At 36.3% G+C, this 19,222-nt stretch overlaps 1 protein-coding gene and 1 pseudogene across 12 annotated transcripts in view; one reads left to right on the top strand and one right to left on the bottom strand.

The window, feature by feature from the left end:
* HEATR5A (HEAT repeat containing 5A) overlaps positions 1 to 19,222 on the bottom strand; it is a 110,504-nt gene that overhangs the window by 86,086 nt on the left and 5,196 nt on the right. For all 12 annotated transcript variants that reach the window (XR_014148114.1, XM_081829463.1, XM_081829462.1 and 9 more), the window contains exons 2-6: positions 9,477 to 9,674; positions 8,013 to 8,224; positions 6,247 to 6,355; positions 2,935 to 3,084; positions 1,946 to 2,120 (exon numbers count right to left, since the gene is read on the bottom strand). Coding sequence is in view for 11 of the 12 variants with exons in the window: in XM_081829463.1 (XP_081685589.1) it covers positions 1,946 to 2,120; positions 2,935 to 3,084; positions 6,247 to 6,355; positions 8,013 to 8,224; positions 9,477 to 9,602 (772 nt within the window). In the remaining variant the exon portion in view is untranslated. The remainder of the gene's footprint in view (positions 1 to 1,945; positions 2,121 to 2,934; positions 3,085 to 6,246; positions 6,356 to 8,012; positions 8,225 to 9,476; positions 9,675 to 19,222) is intronic.
* Positions 9,910 to 10,242, top strand: LOC115939598 (large ribosomal subunit protein eL33 pseudogene; annotated as a pseudogene).

Raw genomic sequence — 19,222 nt, 5'->3', positions numbered from 1 at the left:
GATTTTATTTATTTATTTGACAGAGAGATAGACAGAAGAGCACAAGCAGAGGGAGTGGAAGAGGGAAAGCGAGAAGCAGGCTCTGCACTGAGCAGGGAACCCGATGCGGGACTCGATCCCAGGACCCTGAGATCATGACCTGAGCCGAAGGCAGACGCTTAACCATCTGAGCCACCCAAGCGCCCTGCATTTGTTTTCTAAATTATTAAGCACTATGTTGCTATTAGTCCTTGACCTTAAAAAAATCTATTATGGTATCTAGATCACTTTTTAGTTGTACAAAAATAACTCAATTATTTGTAAGCTAAAATTTACAGAGGCAAGATGATAGAATTTCTAACAAAAGATTAGGCCAAGGATTTTTATCGTGGGTGAAGCTGATTCTTCACTTTGCTTAGTCTGATTACAAAAACACTAGTATCAGTTTAGTGCTACCATCGAAGCATATACATTTAAATATTTATTCATAATTCTTATGCAATTCTACACTTTGCTTGTTTTTACTGAAACCATGTGCTACTGCTAGTGATACATTTATAGAAATGAACAATTCACATTTTAAAAAGGATTTGATTAGGGGTGCCTCGGTGGTTCAGTCAGTTAAGCGGCTGCCTTCGGCTCAGGTCATGATCCTGGGATGGAGCCCTGTATTGGGCTCCCTGCTCAGCAGGCAGCCTGCTTCCCCCTGCCCTCTGCTGCTACCCCTGCTTGTGTTCTCTCCCACTCTCTCTGTCAAATACATAAATAAAATCTTTAAAAAATAAACAATAAACATGTCTTCCAATTTCAATTTCTTAGGTGGCTTAAGATTTAACCTCCTAAATGTCCTGAACAACTTTTTTTTCTGGTTTGGGTTTTTTTGGTGACTTCTTCCTGTTCCCATTCACCTTTCCCTCACCTCCCAATAAATAAGACAGCCTTACTGAATTATAAGATTAGAAACACCATAATAAAAATAAAACTTCATTATAAATTTTATTTACAATCTCAACTGGAGAATGAGGGGACTGTAAGTTTGATAATGTCCCCCAGGTGACTGTGACATGCTGTACTTCCTGTCCTTTCCCATCACTGGTTAAAAAACATTGGCTTTAGAAAAAAAAAAAAAAATTTCCCTTTATATAACTATAAACAATTTCTCCAGCATGCTTCTCAACCTTTAATGTGCATACAAACTGTCTGGAGATCTTGTTCAAATGAGAATTTGGATTTAGTAAATTGTGTTTGGCTTGGGTTTCTGCATTTCTTACAAGCTCCCAGGTGATGCTAGTACTCCTGATCTGCAGATGTTTGAGGAGTAAGTTTCTATAGAACAAACACATTTGCATTTGTGTGATTGTTTATTCTTTGGAGAAAGAATGATAAAGCAAGTTTTCAGTTACTCATCAATGTTTTATATACACTGTTGATTAAACCCAGGCAAACTCTTTTGTTTTCAAAAATACCCCATCCCTGCTCACTGCCTAGAAGCATATAAATAAAAAGTAACACAAAGCAAATTGTCCAAGTACAGTGAATTTCAAATACCTGTTGTTTGGAATTATTTACATCATTGCTCCCTTATACCAACCTAGAAAATGGCAAGCCGAATACAGGTAATCAAATTCATGTTGCTTAAAAAAGAATTAAGATTTAGATCATATCTATTATTGGATAACAATTAACAATTTACTTAAAAAAAAAAAGTAAAGGCCATAAAGGAAAGACGATGACTGAATAAAGTACATTTCTTCAAGAGTTTATTTTTTTCCTCAAATGTTTACTAAATTGTTTGAAAATGAACTTTTGGGACCTACAGCAATGTTTACAAACTAAAACTGATTTTTAAAATATCCTGCCTCTTTTCAAAATTAATAATGGGTAGTAGTAATACCACATTATATTTGTTTAAACCAACTGGGAAAAAATTACTATAGACATTTTGAAAATAATTATATAAATTTACCTGCTCCTGGATGTTTAGAAATTATAGCTTTAGCCAACACTGTGCCTAGTAGCTTTGAAACTGAAATCCGCACATCATAATTGGAACCTTCAAAGGACTTAAAACATAGTGTGGCCACACTATCCAGGTCTGTACTCCACATAAAGATGGCCTCTTTCTGAAGTTCAAGGAGACACTATTTAATTGAAAAAACAGACATTAATGAAAAACAAACTGTAAATGTCAGGTTCAGATCTACATAAGTTATAGAAACTATCAAGATCTAAAAAAATTATATACACATCCAAAGTATCTAAACAATGATTGCAGAGACAACAAATTAATACTTACTAAAAGTCATAAAAATTATACTATATAAAACAATGTGTCCACAGAGGATGGGAGGAGAACCCATTCTAACTCAGTAGGCTAGGAAAAACGTCTGAAGAACCAATCTGCTGGCTATGAGCAATTGTGAGAATAACTACAACATAAACAACTTTACTGTCCTATCTGACCAACTGTATTAAGAAGCCATGATAATTCTGCTGAAGATCACAAGACTTGGCCTAGATCTGCAGAGGACTAAACTGTCTCTCTTTCCTAGCTTGCAGAAAGTGACATATTCAAAAGAAATGAAAATATCAAAATCTAAATCCTAGACTTAACAAAAAAGAAGGCATGATAAAAACAAATCACTTTCAAATAACATAAACTTTACATGTAAACTTTAGTTTATAAAACTATAGAGAGGAAGCATAGTAGAGTGAAAGGAATACTTAAGAGTCGTGGTAACCTGAATTCCCCACCCTCCAACAATATTCTGTGAACTATCTGAAGAACCCTGGGAAATTCATATAACTCTCTGGACCTCAGTGTCCTCCTATGCTAAAATAAGATGGGCTGATTTCCAAGGTTGTAGCTCTGAGATCATGTAGTTGTTAACAGGGATACTAATTTAATTTTCTTTGTATTTATTTTGAGAAATTCTACTTATTAGACCATTTTACCTTTGCAGCAGCACAACGAACAGCCATGGATCTATCTGTTAAGCAGGATTTAGCAGCTTTATAAACATCCCTGTGGCAAGGTGTAGCAGCAGCTCCTAGTCCATTCAATATATTCTGCAAACTCAACATAATCTCATATCGACCTTGAGACTACCAAAAAGAAAAAATTTAAATAAGAAAAAAATTTCACTGTGAAAAGTAGCATTAAGCATCAAAATTTCTCTCATGTACTAGTGAAATACTTCAGTATCTGTATACACTAACCAACCCATCTGATATCAAGAGACATTAACAGCTGTTATTTTATGAAGTGTTTACTATTTGAAAAGTGTTATGTGTATATATTTCAACACAATACAAAGGGTTGATATGAAGATTAAATGAAATTATATGAAAAATCCTAGCACAAAGCTTGCATGTTGTTAAGCATTCAATAAATGGTTGCTATTAATGAGGTAACATGGTAAGAGTTCAGGGACTGCCATCTAGCAGCTAAGTGACCTTGGGCAAAACAGTTTATCTGTGAAATGGACATATCCACCTCACAGGTTGTTGTGAAGATCAAACAAGTTACTACACGCAAAACGCAAAACGCTGAGAACAGTGCCTGGGATATAGTAAATGCTCAACAGATTTTATAGCCATTAATATTTTATCATTTATTGGGCTGAGTAGTTGAACTCAGAGGACAAAAGTCTGGGCTTTAGACTTAAAAAGACCTGGGGCTGAATCTTGCCTCTGATCCTTAGCACTTGTGTGACTTTAAGTTGTGCTTATTTCTCCATCTATAAAATGAGAATAAGATGAAACCCATACAGCCAGTGTGAGAAGTAAATAAGTCCTTGTGGGGAAAACATTCACCACAGTGCCTGGTACATAATAAATACTCAAAAAATAGTAGCTGTTTATATTACTGATATTTTAATAAATGCCCCAAACAACTTCTATATCCCAGGAAGTTAAGGCCACTCAAAATAACTAAAGTTGGGAGAAGACAAAGATCAACATCAACCACCATTTTCATAGGAATGTTATCAATTTATCTTTGTCCAAAGGAGCACAACAGTGAGTAATTAATAGGTGGACATAACCAAATGGGTCCCAAGGTGAAACTTCTGAACTTTCTTTCTATCCCAACTTTATGTAGTCTGTTACTGAAGGGTGTGAATTAAAGGTGGGAACCCTTTGGATATCTCCAACATGTTGCAGTACTAATCAACTAAGTCATAAAGATAAAAAACAGCAAGAAATAAAATCTTCAGCAGTAACTTTAAAATTTCTGAGACTTACAGAGTAATCCTGTTAAACATGGGGCCTAAAAAGAGTATAGCTTAACTAATGGAGTTAAGTGGAAAGAAAGTTTAAAGTGGCCGTTCCTCAGGAGATAAAAGTTCTTACAAAGATTTCCTTTCAAATAAAACCCAGTTTACAGATGTTAACAATCTCTTCTGCTGAATCACTTTCTTCAGTCTTTTAGCAAACCACTGCTTAGAACTGATCGCCTGAGTAGATTCAATCACTAGTTTTTTGTTATGGACTTCAATTCTTAAAGTTCTTGAATAAGCTATGTTCTTTTTTTTTTTTTTTTAATTTTATTTTTTAAAATAATCTCTACACTCAGCATGGGGCTTGAACTCACAACCAAGAGTTGCATGCTCTACTGACTGAGCCAGCCATGCACCCCAAATCAGCTACATTCTTCTGGAAATTTATCATATTTTACATGTGAACTTTTTTTTTTTTTAAAGATTTTATTTATTTATTTATTTATTAGAGAGTGAGCGGGAGAGAAACAGCATGAGAGGGGAGAGGGTCAGCGGGAAAAGCAGGCTCCCCACTGAGCCAGGAGCCCGATGTGGGACTTGATCCCAGGACCTTGGGATCATGACCTGAGCTGAAGGCAGTCGCTTAACCAACTGAGCCACCCAGGCGCCCTACATGTGAACTTTCAAATTCAGGTCATGATCTCAGAGTCTTGAGATCGAGCTCTGTGTCAGGCTCTTTGCTCAGTGTGAAGTCTGCTTGGAGTTTCTCTCTCCCTCTCCCCCTCCCCACTGCACATGCGCTCTCTCTCAAATAAATAAATAAATTTTTTTTTTAAAAAAATGTGTGGGCAACTAGATAGCATTTTTAAAAATTATTTCAGAGCTGTTTTCTAGACTTCTTTTCTAGGTAAAGTTAGAACAAGAACTGGTATATTGTTTTTATATTTAAAGGTGCTAATATTTGTCCTTAAATATTAGGGACCACAGATTTAAAATTTTTGATAAACACACATACAAATGCTTTAATTTCAAAAATGACTGGTGAGGGGCACCTGGGTGGCTCAGTCATTAAGCATCTGACTTCCTGCTGAGTAGGAAGCCTACTCCTACCTCTCCTACTCCCCCTGCTTGTGTTCCCTCTCTCACTCTCTGTCAAATAAATAAATAAAAATCTTAAAAAAAAAAAAATGGTGAGTGGCGCCTGGGTGGCTCAGTCGGTTAAGCATCCACCTTCAACTCAGGTCATGATCCCAGGGTTCTGGGATCCAGCCCCACATCAGGCTCCCTGCTCAGCAGGGAGCTTGCTTCTCCCTCTGCCTCTGCCCCTCCCCCTGCTTGTGCTCTCTCTTTTTCTCTCTCTCTCTCATAAATAAAATCTTAAAAAAAAAAATTAGTGAAACTATAGTTGTCAAGAAATTACAGTATCTTGGAAGCCAAATGAAGAGACAGTTACAAAAACAAAGGATATTCCACAGTGGTAAATGATCACAAATCAGTAAGGCTAAGGCTGAGAATATATTCCCCTGGCAACTAAAAGGTTAACCAGATCCTGGTCATACTTATATCCTTCAAGCTCTTTCCCAACCTGATTATATTCCTTACTCCTTTCTGATGCTGGTAGAATACTAATCCATCCATCAGGTATCCAGTAGTTACCAACTACGTATCTGGATCCTTGTTGACAAACACTTGCTGTAGTACTAGTGTTAGGGGAAAAGGTGATGTGAAGGGAAGAAGCAGGGATGGGTCTGCCAGAGAAATACCTTAGCTTTTGCGGATTCGGATTTATCCAAAATCGTAAATTGCATTATTGATTTTCTAATAAAGATTTAATATACAAAAGAGATATGTGCATCTCCTAGAAATATTTCATTTATGGATATATTTATATATATACCTATGTATGCTTACCATAGGTAAAGCATTTTTACTGGCTCAAGAAACCATAAAACACAAAACCATAAAATACTTTTTATTCTTTTTCTTTTGATGTAATAAAAATTATAGTTTATCTTTTTATTCTTTGGTTGAACTTGTGGTTACTCACCTCTGCACTCTTCATAGCTTTAAGAATATTCCCCACTGTGTCGGTAAAGGTGTTAACCAGCATTCTACCCAACTTCTTGTACAAGGAACCCAAACATACCACTGCAGCACTGAAACAACATTTAGATTAGAAATTAGTCATGAATGAAAAAACAGGAATAAAAAAAATCTTAGACTATGTAAAAGTGACTATTTAATTTTACTTTTAAAGGATAAAATTGCCAGAATCTATTCCACTATTAAATCCTAAGGTAAAGGGACGCCTGGGTGGCTCAGTCGGTTAAGCGCCTGCCTTCAGCTCAGGTCATGATTCCAGGGTCCTGGGATCGAGTCCCGCATCGGGCTCCCTGCTCCGAGGGGAGCCTGCTTCTCCCTCTGCCTCTGCCTCTCTCTCTATCTCTCATGAATAAATAAATAAAATCTTTAAAAAAAAAAAAAATCCTAAGGTATGATGCTTGCATGAATACCAAATAATTACACTTTCAATAACAGTAATTTAAAAAAAAAGGTATCTTCAAATAATTGAAACCTCAGCCCAAATATTCCATTCCCTCAAATTTTTTTATAAAATAATTTTTCATGAAACTGACCTTCATATATTAGATAATCAAAGATAATCTTAAAGATACAAGATAAGAAAAACAGGAAATAATGTTTTTATCAAGTCTGAAATCTGAAAACTCCATGGGAAAATACATTCTGTTCTAAGCTAAAAATTAGATCAACAAAAATTTCTGTAAAATTACTATTGTGGAACCATACATGGCAAACTACTTTCTCTAAAATAACAGATGAAAAAATGAATTGAATCCTATGGAGAAAGAAACTAAGCTGTTCTTTTTAGGAGCTCAGAAGAGTATTTTTCTATGTGGTATTTACTATTAACTTTTACTACGAAGAGCTAATAAATTAAAGAACACCAAAGATTTGAAGAACTCAAAATACTTTTTCTTAAACACTCACTCAACTGCTAAGATTTTTTGTATTTATCTTTAAAACACTTTTTTTTAGGGGCGCCTGGGTGGCGCAGTCATTAAGCGTCTGCCTTTGGCTCAGGTCATGATCCCAGGTCCTGGGATCGAGCCCCATATCGGGTTCCCTGCTCAGCAGGAAGCCTGCTTCTCCCTCTCCCACTCCCCCTGCTTGTGTTCCCTCTCTCGCTGTCTCTCTCTCTCTCTGTCAAATAAATAAATAAAATCTTAAAAAAAAAAACACCCACAAAAAAATCACTTTTTTTAATAGCTGACATATATTAGTTTCAGGTGTACAATAGTGATTCGACAATTATAAACATTACAAAATGCTCACTACAGTAAGTGTAGTTATCATCTGTCATCATACAATGTTATTACAATATTATTGATGATATTCCCTATGCTGTACTTTTCATCCCTAGGACTTGTTTTTATAACTAGAAGTTTGTACCTCTTGATCCCCCTTACCTATTTCACTTGTCTCCCTAACCTATTCCCCACTCTGGCAACCACCAGTTTGTGTTCTATATCTATGAGTCTTCAACTGCTACATTTTTAGTGAGACAGTTCTGATTCCCAAATCAAGACTTCAAATACATCTAAAATATTTTTTAGAAGAACAGTCTCTCAATGGGAAAACGTTAGATGTTTTTTAAAAGTTAGATTTAAAAAATGAGTGAAACAACTTGTATTCAGTTTCAAAATAATTATCAAGGAGTTTGGGTTCTTTAGAAAAATGATTCAACAAGGAAGCACTATTTTGTTTTATGTTCAGTTTTAATATTTAACTTACAGCTTTGTGGGAAGATAACTTGGAGAATCATCTTTGCTACGAATAAGATCATTACATTTATCGATTGTCTCATAAACAGAGAATGTGTCACCAATACTATAAAGAACGCCTAGATTTTTAGCAAGGAGTTTGCGGGTAGGAGGGCCTGGGGAGCTGTTCAACAAAGATAGGAGCTGTTCAACAAGAGTCTTCTGTTTCTCCTTTACATCATTCTAGAAAGGAAGGTAACAAAAAAGACAATTCATAGTCAACATAATTACATATAATCTTCTAATACAATTCTTCTTTCATATATTTAAGAATTAAAAACTCTAGAAAAATACAAAATTATTTTGACTAAAAATTACAAATAAGTGGGTGGTGTAGTCATCATACCACACAAGGTAGTTTGCTACCCTGCAGGTATCTCCAAAAAATAATTTCGGGGCCACAATATACTGGAGTCTCTGTGAAGAAAGGTAAGGGTTCTATTTCTTCTATACCTTTCTTCTTCTGTTGTACTTGTATTTTAACCAGAGGTTCTCTGTTATTAAGTCTCTGACCCATATATATCTGTATAAATAAGCAGGAACCTATAATCTATCATGAGTTGACCTTGTAATGAATGATTGTGTTACTCAGATCTTTTTCTAAGTTTAGTGCAATTTTCTTTCTGCAAGCTTATGCATCTAAATGCCAGTAATGTTACTCCATTTTACTTGTCTGCTTTCTGAAAAAGGAGTACAGAATACCATTATAATAATAACGGTATTTAGGTGCTCACTAAGGCATAAGCTTCCACAATGAAGTATTTGTTAGTATGGATTTTTGTCTTGTTAAATTCCAAATGTCTCCATGAGTACTGTCTCTGCATCACTTTTGCACTACATATAGTATTGTTATTATGTAGAAGAATATCCTCATTTTTAGTAGGAGATGTACGCAGAAGTATTTAAGGTGCAGTACCACCTCATACGGCTCAGTAAATCAATCAAATATGGTAAAATGTTAACTGCTGAATGTAGGTGAAAAGTATGAGTGATTTGTTTTCTTTTTTGGAAACTATTTCATAAGCTTAAGAATGAATATGTTTACTAAAAGACTTTTAAATTAAAATTCTCCTTAAAGAGCTCACAACTTTTTTAAAGTGAAACTCCCATTACAATATTCAGCAGTATATTACACAAGGGCTTCATGCATATGAAGGTGAAGAAGATAATGAAAATGAAATCTAACAGAATGTAGTTTAGAGCTAGTTTTTTATATTTTCATATATTTTTTAAGTAATATAAAAAACACTGGCTGATTTCTTCCTGCTTTTTGAAAGAATAAACTTCTTGTAGTATTTCATTATAAACTCTTAATAAGGTCTAGCATTTGAAAGCTAACTTACGTTATTCTGGACGGAACTAGAAAAGCAAACCAAAGGACCTAAACATTATCTGGTACTTAAAAAAGCACAAAAAAGTTTGCAATTTTACCCACCCTGCTGGTCGCCAGCAAGAGCTTCTCCAAATATCTCAACCAATCGAAAATAAACTCTGCCTTCTGAACTTCACCTAGCTGATTGTATGCTTCTTCATTCAGCAATAAGCTATGAGCTAATTCCATTCCTTGCAAAAAATTCTCCTAGCTGGTCACGATTCTTCTCATTAAACTTCAATCATACACCTAGAAAAAAATCTGTAATAGAGGAAAAGAACATATTTAAAAAGGAAGGCAACTGTAATACTGGAAATACAGATAGAATGCTACAGGTAATTAAACTAAAAACATTTATATACATAGCTCATATTCCCCTAAACAAATCTGTCTTTTATAGAGAAGCCAGTAAGTAAAGATGTGTTAGAAAACCAGATGGGACTCTTTCCGCCATCTTGGAGCCTATGGAGGCCTGCTGGGAATCTGCTCCTAAAATATATCTGGAAGGTTGTGGTCCACGGCCATTTTTGCTGGCTATAAGCGGGGTCTTCAGAACCAGAGGGAGCACACAGCTCTTCTTAAAACTGAAGGTGTTTATGCTTGAGATGAAACTGAATTCTATCTAGGCAAGAGATGTGCTTATGTGTACAAAGCAAAGAACAACACAGTGACTCCTGGTGGCAAACCAAACAAAACCAGAGTAATCTGAGGAAAAGTAACTCGTGCTCATGGTAACAGTGGCATGGTTCATGCCAAATTCCAAAGCAACCTTCCTGCTAAAGCCATTGGCCACAGAATCCATGTGATATTGTACCCATCAAGGATTTAAACTTAATGAAAAGTAAGTAAATAAATAAAGATGTAGAAAAAGAAAAAAAAAAAAAGAAAGACAAAAGAAAGAAAATCAGATGGGAGACCTAGGGGAGGGCTTTTCTTTCTTTTCATTCATTTTTTTCTCCTAGAGAGTTTATTAGTATAAAATTACTTATAGTATCAGATCATCATAATTAATATAAATGTGAGAAGAGTCTCCTTATAAGATAGTAGTCACAAACTGGTACCCCGGTGGCCAAATTTAGCCTGCAACATATTGGGGGAGAAAGGACTTACTAATATTTAAGCATAAGATTTTACATGAAAACCTGTGTCCATATCCCCATATAGCAACAAATGGCTGAATCTAAGAGAGGGACCTTCCAGCAGGCCATAACTGCCACCTGGCCTGCCTCATTCATTTACAGTATTTGCCAACTTCTTCACGTATTTAAGTTTTCAACTCCTACTCTTTATCTTACTTGCGTCCTTCTGGCTTGGCCAATATTCTGGATTCTGACCATGCTGCTGCCCCAGAGGCCAAAAGGCAGCTTTTACCAATCCACACCCACCAAGTCTGCATGCTGCTTTAGCCATCTGGGTTGTTCCCTTCCAGTGAGTCTTGCCTACCTGCCCAATACCACCTATAACCTGGTACTGACAGTCCTAAAAAAAAAAAAAGACACACCAGGATTTTCAGAAATGTCAATTTTAAGGAACGAGAATATAAACAATGGTGCTAACAAATTCCCATTTACAGAGCAAGTGAATTTTTAGGTTCTTGTTTAAATAAATCTTCCTTTCTTAAATTACTGAAGCCAACCGACCAAAATATACACAATTAAGGACAAAGTTAATAAATGCTAGAGAAACAGTTTCTGGAAGAAACCTTCTAGCTATACAGAAGGTGAAAAGCAAGTGTGCACTCAATATCTATGATTGTCTGAGGGAAAAAAATTACCTCAGTATCATAGAGAAAATTTCTTATAACCACCACGGCAAATCAAAATCCTATCTTAAGAATCAAATTACCCTTTTTAGAGGTCATTAGGACTGCTGAAGAGACTTTTTTTTCCCTTAGGCAGCAGCAATATTGTGGTGTAAAATGATCTATCAAGAAGCAAAACAGCTAACACAATGCAATAATAAATAATTCAGTAAAAAGCTTGAGATCATAGCAGGGCAGAGTTATCTCTAATGTCTTCAATACATTCCTCATATAAATTGCTACTAAAAGTAAACAATTCATATTAGTAATCCCACATCTAACCACCCAACTCTAAAATGTACCTGTGATCTCCATGTATGCACTATCAATGGGATCAGCAAATGCTTTTTGCAAGTAACAGATGTTCCTGCTCTTACCTCAGGTTTCACTTTAGGAAGATGAATACAAATGCAATCAATATACTGTATGTTTTAATATAACCACACCCTACAACTATTATGTATCTGGAGACTGCTTATTTTTCTAATTTTCTCTTATTTTCTATTCTTATGTTTCTGTTGAGATCACAAAGTGATTAGTTTATTAAAAGTGAACATACATTACAATATATCTTTCAAACTACAATTATGCTACTTGAAAAACATATTTGTAAAACTACTGCTCCCACTTAATGCCAGCCATTATTTTTGACAAAGCTAACACGTATTGGCCACTTACTATAAGTGCTTTATATTTTCTCAAATAATTCACAAAATTGTTCAAGAAATAGCCAGCTTTTTTTTTTTTTTTTAAGATTTTATTTATTTATTTGAGAGAGACAGATAGTGACAGAGATAGTGAGAGAGAGCACAAGCGGGGAGGAGAGGGAGAAGCAGGCTCTCGCTGAGCAGGGAGCCCGACGCAAGACTCGCTCCAAGGACCCTGAGATCATGACCTGAGCCGAAAGCAGATGCTTAACCGACTGAGCCACCCAGGCATCCCACAGCCAGCTATTTTTAGATGAGGAAACTGAGGCACAGAGAAACTAAGTAGCAGTCCTAAGGTCACAATGAACTTGGATGTATACATAAGCAATCTGACTCTAGATATATGTGCTTTAACCACCAGATACTGCCACTCTTTTATCCAATCAAGCCCCTCAAACACCTCAAAATCAGCCACTTTTAAAAAGCTTAGAATGTGTAGAGAATTTGTGGATAATATGGACAGATCACTGTACTATTTCCTAAAAACTGAACACCAGGTTCTTTATTTTATTTTTATTTTTTATTTTTATGGATTTTATTTATTTATTTGATAGAGCAAGTGAGCACAAACAGGGGGAGCAGGAGGAGAGGGAGAAGCAGGCTCCCCGCTCAGCAGGGAGCCCGACGTGGGGCACAATCCCAAGACTCTAGGATCATGACCTGAGCTGAAGGCAGATGCTTAACCATCTGAGCCACCCAGGTGCCCCCAGATTCCTTATTTTAATAAGTATGAGAATCTAGTTATAAAACTAAGTTATCCAAAAGATTTCTCAGGGTATTCATAGTGTACTATGAATCTCCATGAATGCAATGTAATCTGAAGTATTAATCAAAACACGGCACAATACTAATTTCCCGACCTAAGTAAGCTGTCCCATGGAGAAATTAACGTGTACCTGTTATGGACACTTGTCCTATATTTTAAAAAGGTACACAAGAATATTACTTTACAGGGACACCTGGGTCGCTCAGTCAGTTATGTGTCTGCCTTCAGCTAAGGTCATGATCCCAGGGTCCTGGGATCCAGTCCCGCACTGGGCTCCTTCCTTGCTCAGCAGGGAGCCTGCTTCTCCCTCTGCCTGCTGCTCTCTCTCTCAGACAAATAAATAAATTAAAATCTTTAAAAAAAAAAAAAGAACATTACTTTACAATCAAATATCATATACGCTAACATAAAGCCATTAGTTGAACTAAGCTTACAAATACCCTTCAATGCTTTTTAGACCATACATTTCTCTGAGGCACTTTGTAATAACTGTTTGTATTTTGTGTATGATAAATACCCCTAGTGACTCAGTCATAATTTTCATCCCTGAAGTCTTCTATATTGAGAAAAATAGGCACTGTGTATTAGACCTAAGGTTCTAAGGTACTGTCCTACTACTATGACTCTCAAAGTGGGATATCCCCAGCAGTGTGTCAACAGAATACACATACTGGGGGATCAAATTTTACTTAACCATTTCCCCTCTGATATTAACTTAAAACAGTATATTAAAATAAATATACATTTAATATGCACTAGAAGGCAAAAATAATAAAGTGTTTCAAGATAAAACATGAGCCTTCAGAGAAATTCTAAGCATGACAAGCCTTTCTAGACATCTTTTAATAAAATCACCCCCCCAACCCCCCACCGCCCCACCAAAATTCACTCCCCTCTGCTGGTACGAATACTAGTTTAGTGGAAATGTTTAAGAACAACTAAGCTGCTAGTAGGCTGAACTATATGAACTGCCATTTTTTTTTTAAGATTTTATTTATTTATTTGACAGAGAGAGACACAGCGAGAGAGGGAACAGAAGCAGGGGGAGTGGGAGAGGGAGAAGCAGGCTCCCCGCTGAGAAAGGAGCCCGATGCGGTCAATCCCAGGACCCTGAGATCATGACCTGAGCCGAAGGCATTAACAACTGAGCCACCCAGGCACCCCTATGAACTGCCATTTTTATAGTTCAAAAAATGGCTGAATATCAGCAAATTCACATGGTTCAATTTAAATATCATGTTTAGTCTTCAAAGACTTGGCATAGTGTAAGTAAGGCTAATGTCCACATTCTGCATAGTGTTCTTACACCAGTGACTTTATTGCCCTAGAGTAATACATGTATATAAATATTGTTGATGGCTGACAGAAAGAGGAATCAGCAGGGGGCCAAATGGCTAAAGCCCAAGTTTGCTAGAATAACCTACTCCAAAGCCATCTCCAGGAGAAGTTAATCTTACTATCATGAAGGGCTAATTTTCCATTTGAAAATGATTTCACATCAAATTTATGTAGGCAAAGAAGTGTAAGCACCTTCAAGAATTTAATTTTTGCACCTTCAACAATTTTATTCATTTAAAAGATTTTTGGGAGGGGGAAGGGGAGAGGGAGAGAGAATCTTAAGTAGGCTCCAAACCCAGTTTGGATCCTGATGGGGTCTTGTTCTCACAACCCTGAGATCATGACCTGAGTTGAAATCAAGAGTTGGACGCTTAACCAACTGAGCCACCCAGAGCCCCTAAAATATTTTATTTTTAAATAATCTCTACACCCAATGTGGGGCTTGAACTCACAACCCCAAGATCAACAGCTGCATGCTCTACCAACTGAGCCAGCCAGGCACCCCTCACCTTCAACAATTTTAAAACTAACACAAAACAAAACAGCCTACAGATGCCAGTCCTGAGAGTGTTAACATGATTTTCTCTATCTAGGTAGGGTTTAAAGATCTATTTTGGTGGAGACGGGAACATATTTAAAATTATGGTTAAAATTTATGAGGAAAAAGAGTCTTCCTAATCTTTTTGGTCATTTAGTTTCTTAAAATGATTTATTATATCATTGTAAAGAGGGAAAAGAGGAAAACTGCAAATAATCAAAGAGAACAACAAACACAAAATAAGATAGATCTGTTGTTTTGTTTCTTTCCAGAGCATGAAAAGACCAATTTACAAAATGAACAAGCCATATGCAGTAAGTGGAACTAATTCCAGAATGTATCAAGTGCCTGAAGTTATGAAATAGATCATATGTAAACTCAAATTACTTTCTTCAACTCTCACTTCTCTAAAAGTCATCACAACAGCTTCAACTCAGCCTCCAATCTTTAGTTCTCACAGTTTTGTTCAAAAAGCATAAAGTAAACAACAACAACCCCTCTCAAAAATCTCCCACACTTCAGAAAACATACATAAATCTTAAAATCCAAACCTTCCCCAAAAAACAAAACAAAACAGTAATTAGAATTAATCTAGAAAGAAGCTGGATCATTTCTATCCCAACCTAAATTAAGATTCTCTTTGACCTGTGATTCAGGCTTTGCAAAATTATAGGTTACAAAATACAAACTCACAAATTACTGAGAGCTTTAGGTCATGCTTAAAATGTCTATGGGAGGCTGCCCCCGGTAAAGAAAAAAAAATGATTTTTTAAAAAATCTTGTATTTATTCCATCTTTGAATCTGAAATATCCTGCTTTCTTTTTTTTTTTTTAAGATTTTATTTATTTATTTGACAGAGAGAGACACAGTGAGAGAGGGAACACAAGCAGGGGGAGTGGGAGAGGGAGAAGGAGGCTTCCCGCGGAGCAGGGAGCCCGATATGGGGCTTGATCCCAGGACCCTGGGATCATGACCTGAGCCCAAGGCAGACGCCTAAATGACTGAGCCACCCAGGTGCCCCTTGCTTCTTTCTTTCTAAATAAACTCACTATCTTAAAATTCAGCTAGGGGTGCCCAAGTGGTGCAGTCAGATAAGCATCTAACTTTTGGTTTTGGCTCAGGTTGTCATCTCAGGATCTTGAGATTGAGCTCCAGTCGGGCTCTGTGCTCAGTAAGGAGTCTGCTTTAGACTCTCCTCTGCCCCTCCCCCCTGTGCACACACTTTCTAAAATAAATAAATAAATCTTAAAAAATAATAAAATTCAGCTAAAAGAACCACTTCCTTCAGGAAAGCTTTCATGATTAATTCTCCTATTCTTATACTGTTTACTCTTGGTATAGCACTTCTTCCATTATATTTATGGTCCTTAAAATGTTTGGCTTCTCCAGCTATCACTTAAGATTGCGAGATTGTTCTGATATTTTTCCAAATTATGATTCAAAAATCCTAACCATAATTATTCGAATAGTAGCATTATGGATAATGTTCTTTTCTCTATCTTCAAATTTTTAAAGATTTTCAAACTTTTAAAATGAAACCCTTAAAAACCAATAAATAAACTAAATTGTTAGATTTCTAACTTTTAAAATTCACAATACCATTTGTCAGCATCATCTTGGTAATATCACAAATGAGGAGGACACATGTATAGCCTGCTGTTGTAATTCCTGGCTATGCCTTTCACTTTCCTAGGAGACTCCCAAATCACAAGAATGGCAATAACAGCTATTACTCACTGAGCCAGGAACTTTTTAGGCGCTTAACTTATAGTATCTCTAATCATCACAAGGAGGAAAGCAAGGAAGATACTATTGGTCCTCATTTTATGGATAAAGAAAATACTAAGATAACAGTAAATAGTAGAGCTGAGAATAAACCCAGGTCTCTTTGGCAATAAAGCTTATTCTCTTTCCTTACTGCTAGGAAGCCTTTCCACAGGGGTTAAAAGGAAAAACAGAATTTTTACATTAAAATGTAAGGAACAAAATGTGCAGAACAAATGGCATGGGGAGGGGGGAGGTTATTACTTTATATGTAGGCTCCTTCTCTACCTATTTACCCCTACATCTTTCAGTAAATCACAAAATAGGCTTCATCTTCTAACTCTTCCAAGGATAAGGAGTCCAAAGAATTAAAAAGGGAGTGTTGGGAAAATAGCAAGGGGAATAACACAAAGGAGATAGGTAAATTCTTAATATTAAAGGCAGCTAGCATATCATGATAGCAGACCTGTAACAATGCAGACCAGTGGTTCATAACTCTAGCTGCTTTAAAAAAAAAAACAAAAAACCAAAGCCAAGTCTAAAACAATTGAACCAGAATCTCTAAATGCTGCGGTGCTGTAATAAATGGATTTTTCATTTAACCACCACCATCAAATATCTACTAACACTATTAATTTATAGGTAAGAATACTCAGGCTAGATTATAATATGGATGATTTTAATAGTTGATTAACATCCACTATTCTCCTATAATTCTTCTACCAATTGGGTAAGAAAGATTTATCTTGATATATTTAGATAAGCTATAGCAAATGAAACTGCTTTAGAAAATAGGAGAATGAAAATGAAATTCAAACCTATGATATTATTTGGGATGGACTGAGTTTAATTCTTTATAACAACCCTAAAAATAAAAATGTTATCTTTAGTTAATATTTTAAAATGTTTAGTGTACAATAGTGACTGAAGTCCAATAAGAATTTGATTTAATTGAATGGTTCAAAATTACATGTACATTAAGTTTAAATATGATAAATACAAAAACTTTTAGAGCCAACACTGAGAATTTAGAAAACCTAATAGTTTCATAATGACAGTACAAAGAGTTTACCTTTTTTGGAAAATGTATCAGAAACCATAAAAATATCAAAGCCTTCTGGCAAAAGCATTCTGCTTTTGAAAATTCATGCTAAAGAAGGGGCACCTGCATGGCTCAATTGGTTAAGCGTCTGCCTTTGGCTCAGTTCATGATCCCCTAGAATCAAGCTCTGCATCAGGCTCCCTGCATCAGGCTCCCGGCTCAGTCCGGAACCTGCTTCTCCCTCTCCCTCTGCCTGCCACTCCCCCTGTTTGTGCTTGGTCTCTCTCTCTCTCTCTCTGTGTGTCAAATAAATAAATAAAATCTTAAAAGAAAAGAAAATTCATGTTAAAGAAAGAAAAAGGAAACTATCAGAAGCATCAGTGTCGATTACAGCCCTATAAAAGTGGTAACTGGAAAATTCCAAGTCCAACATTAGAGAAATGGTTAAATAAAGTTTGACATAGTCAAGGAATATTAGATTCTCATTAAAAATTATAATTAAAGGGGCACCTGGCTGGCTCAGTCAGCAGATCATGCAACTCTTGATCTCAGGGTGGTAAGTTCGAGTCCCATATTGGGGGGGGTAGAGTTTACTTAAAAACAATTTGTAATTATGGGGGCGCCTGGGTGGCTCAGTCATTAAGCATCTGCCTTCAGCTCAGGTCATGATCCCAGGGTCCTGGGATCGAGCCCTGCATTGGACTCCCTGCTCGGCAGGAAGCCTGCTCCTCCCTCTCCCACTCCCCCTGCTTGTGTTCCCTCTCTCGCTGTGTCTCTCTCTGTCAAATAAATAAATAAAATCTTCAAAAAAAAAAATTATAATTATGAAAACTACAAGTGCAGAAGCTTACATATTAAGAGAGATTCCCATAGATAAAGCAGTGTTTCCTTAAGTGTTTTTGTAGAACAGCAGTACCAAAGAATGAGGATGTGTTGTGAGGGGCGGGGAGGAAGTCTAAAACCAAATACTTTTGAAAAATGCCAAGTTGGCAGTTTCTTTCCTACAGAGGGTCTCCATACATTTAATTTGGTAATGGGTACCATATACTGCCAGGAGGGCGTGTATATATAGCACTCAATGTTTTAACTACAGACATCTTCCCAAACTCTATCTCTTTCTTCATTTCTCTGTCTTCCTCCCTCCCCACCTCCCCCTCTCTCTTTTTTTCTAGTAGGCTCCATGCCCAGTGTGGAGCCCAACGTGGGGCTTGAACTCATGACCCTGAGATCAAGACCTGAGCCCACACCAAGAGTCAGATGCTTAACCGAATGAGCCACCCAGGTGTCCCACTACCTTTTTCTTTTTTTTCCCCCAGCTGGGAATGTTGTGAAACTAGTGTTCTATAGAACACAATCTTTGAAATAGCATTAAACACTATAAATCAAGAAATCTAAATATTCCTTTTTGTTCATACTATGATAGGATTTTTATTAGAAGACTATATAACAAATTAATATCACACCTACTTAAAAGTGGCCATTTCTGGTTAATATTTTGGATCAAATGATCTAACATTAAATATTCTAAATATAAACAGAATCTTCTCTTAGCTACTCCTGGAATATGAATAAAAGAAGAAAAGATGCTTTTAATTAACCTAGTATAAAAGTTCACATAAAGGGGAATTCTACCAAACATTTAAAGATGAATTAATACCTATTCTTCTGAAACTGTTTCAAAGAATAGAAATGGAAGGAAAACTTCCAAACTCATTTTATGAGGCCACCATTACCTTGATCCCAAAACCAGACAAAGACCCCATTAAAAAGGAGAACTACAGACCAATATCCCTGATGAACATGGATGCAAAAATTCTCACCAAAATATTGGCCAATAGGATCCAACAGTACA

Source organism: Leptonychotes weddellii, chromosome 9 (genome assembly GCF_054177405.1).
Source record: "Leptonychotes weddellii isolate Sample4059 chromosome 9, ASM5417740v2, whole genome shotgun sequence".
Lineage (NCBI taxonomy): Eukaryota > Metazoa > Chordata > Mammalia > Carnivora > Phocidae > Leptonychotes > Leptonychotes weddellii.
Note: the sequence above shows the minus strand (reverse complement) of the source record. Positions and strands in the feature narration are given on the sequence as shown.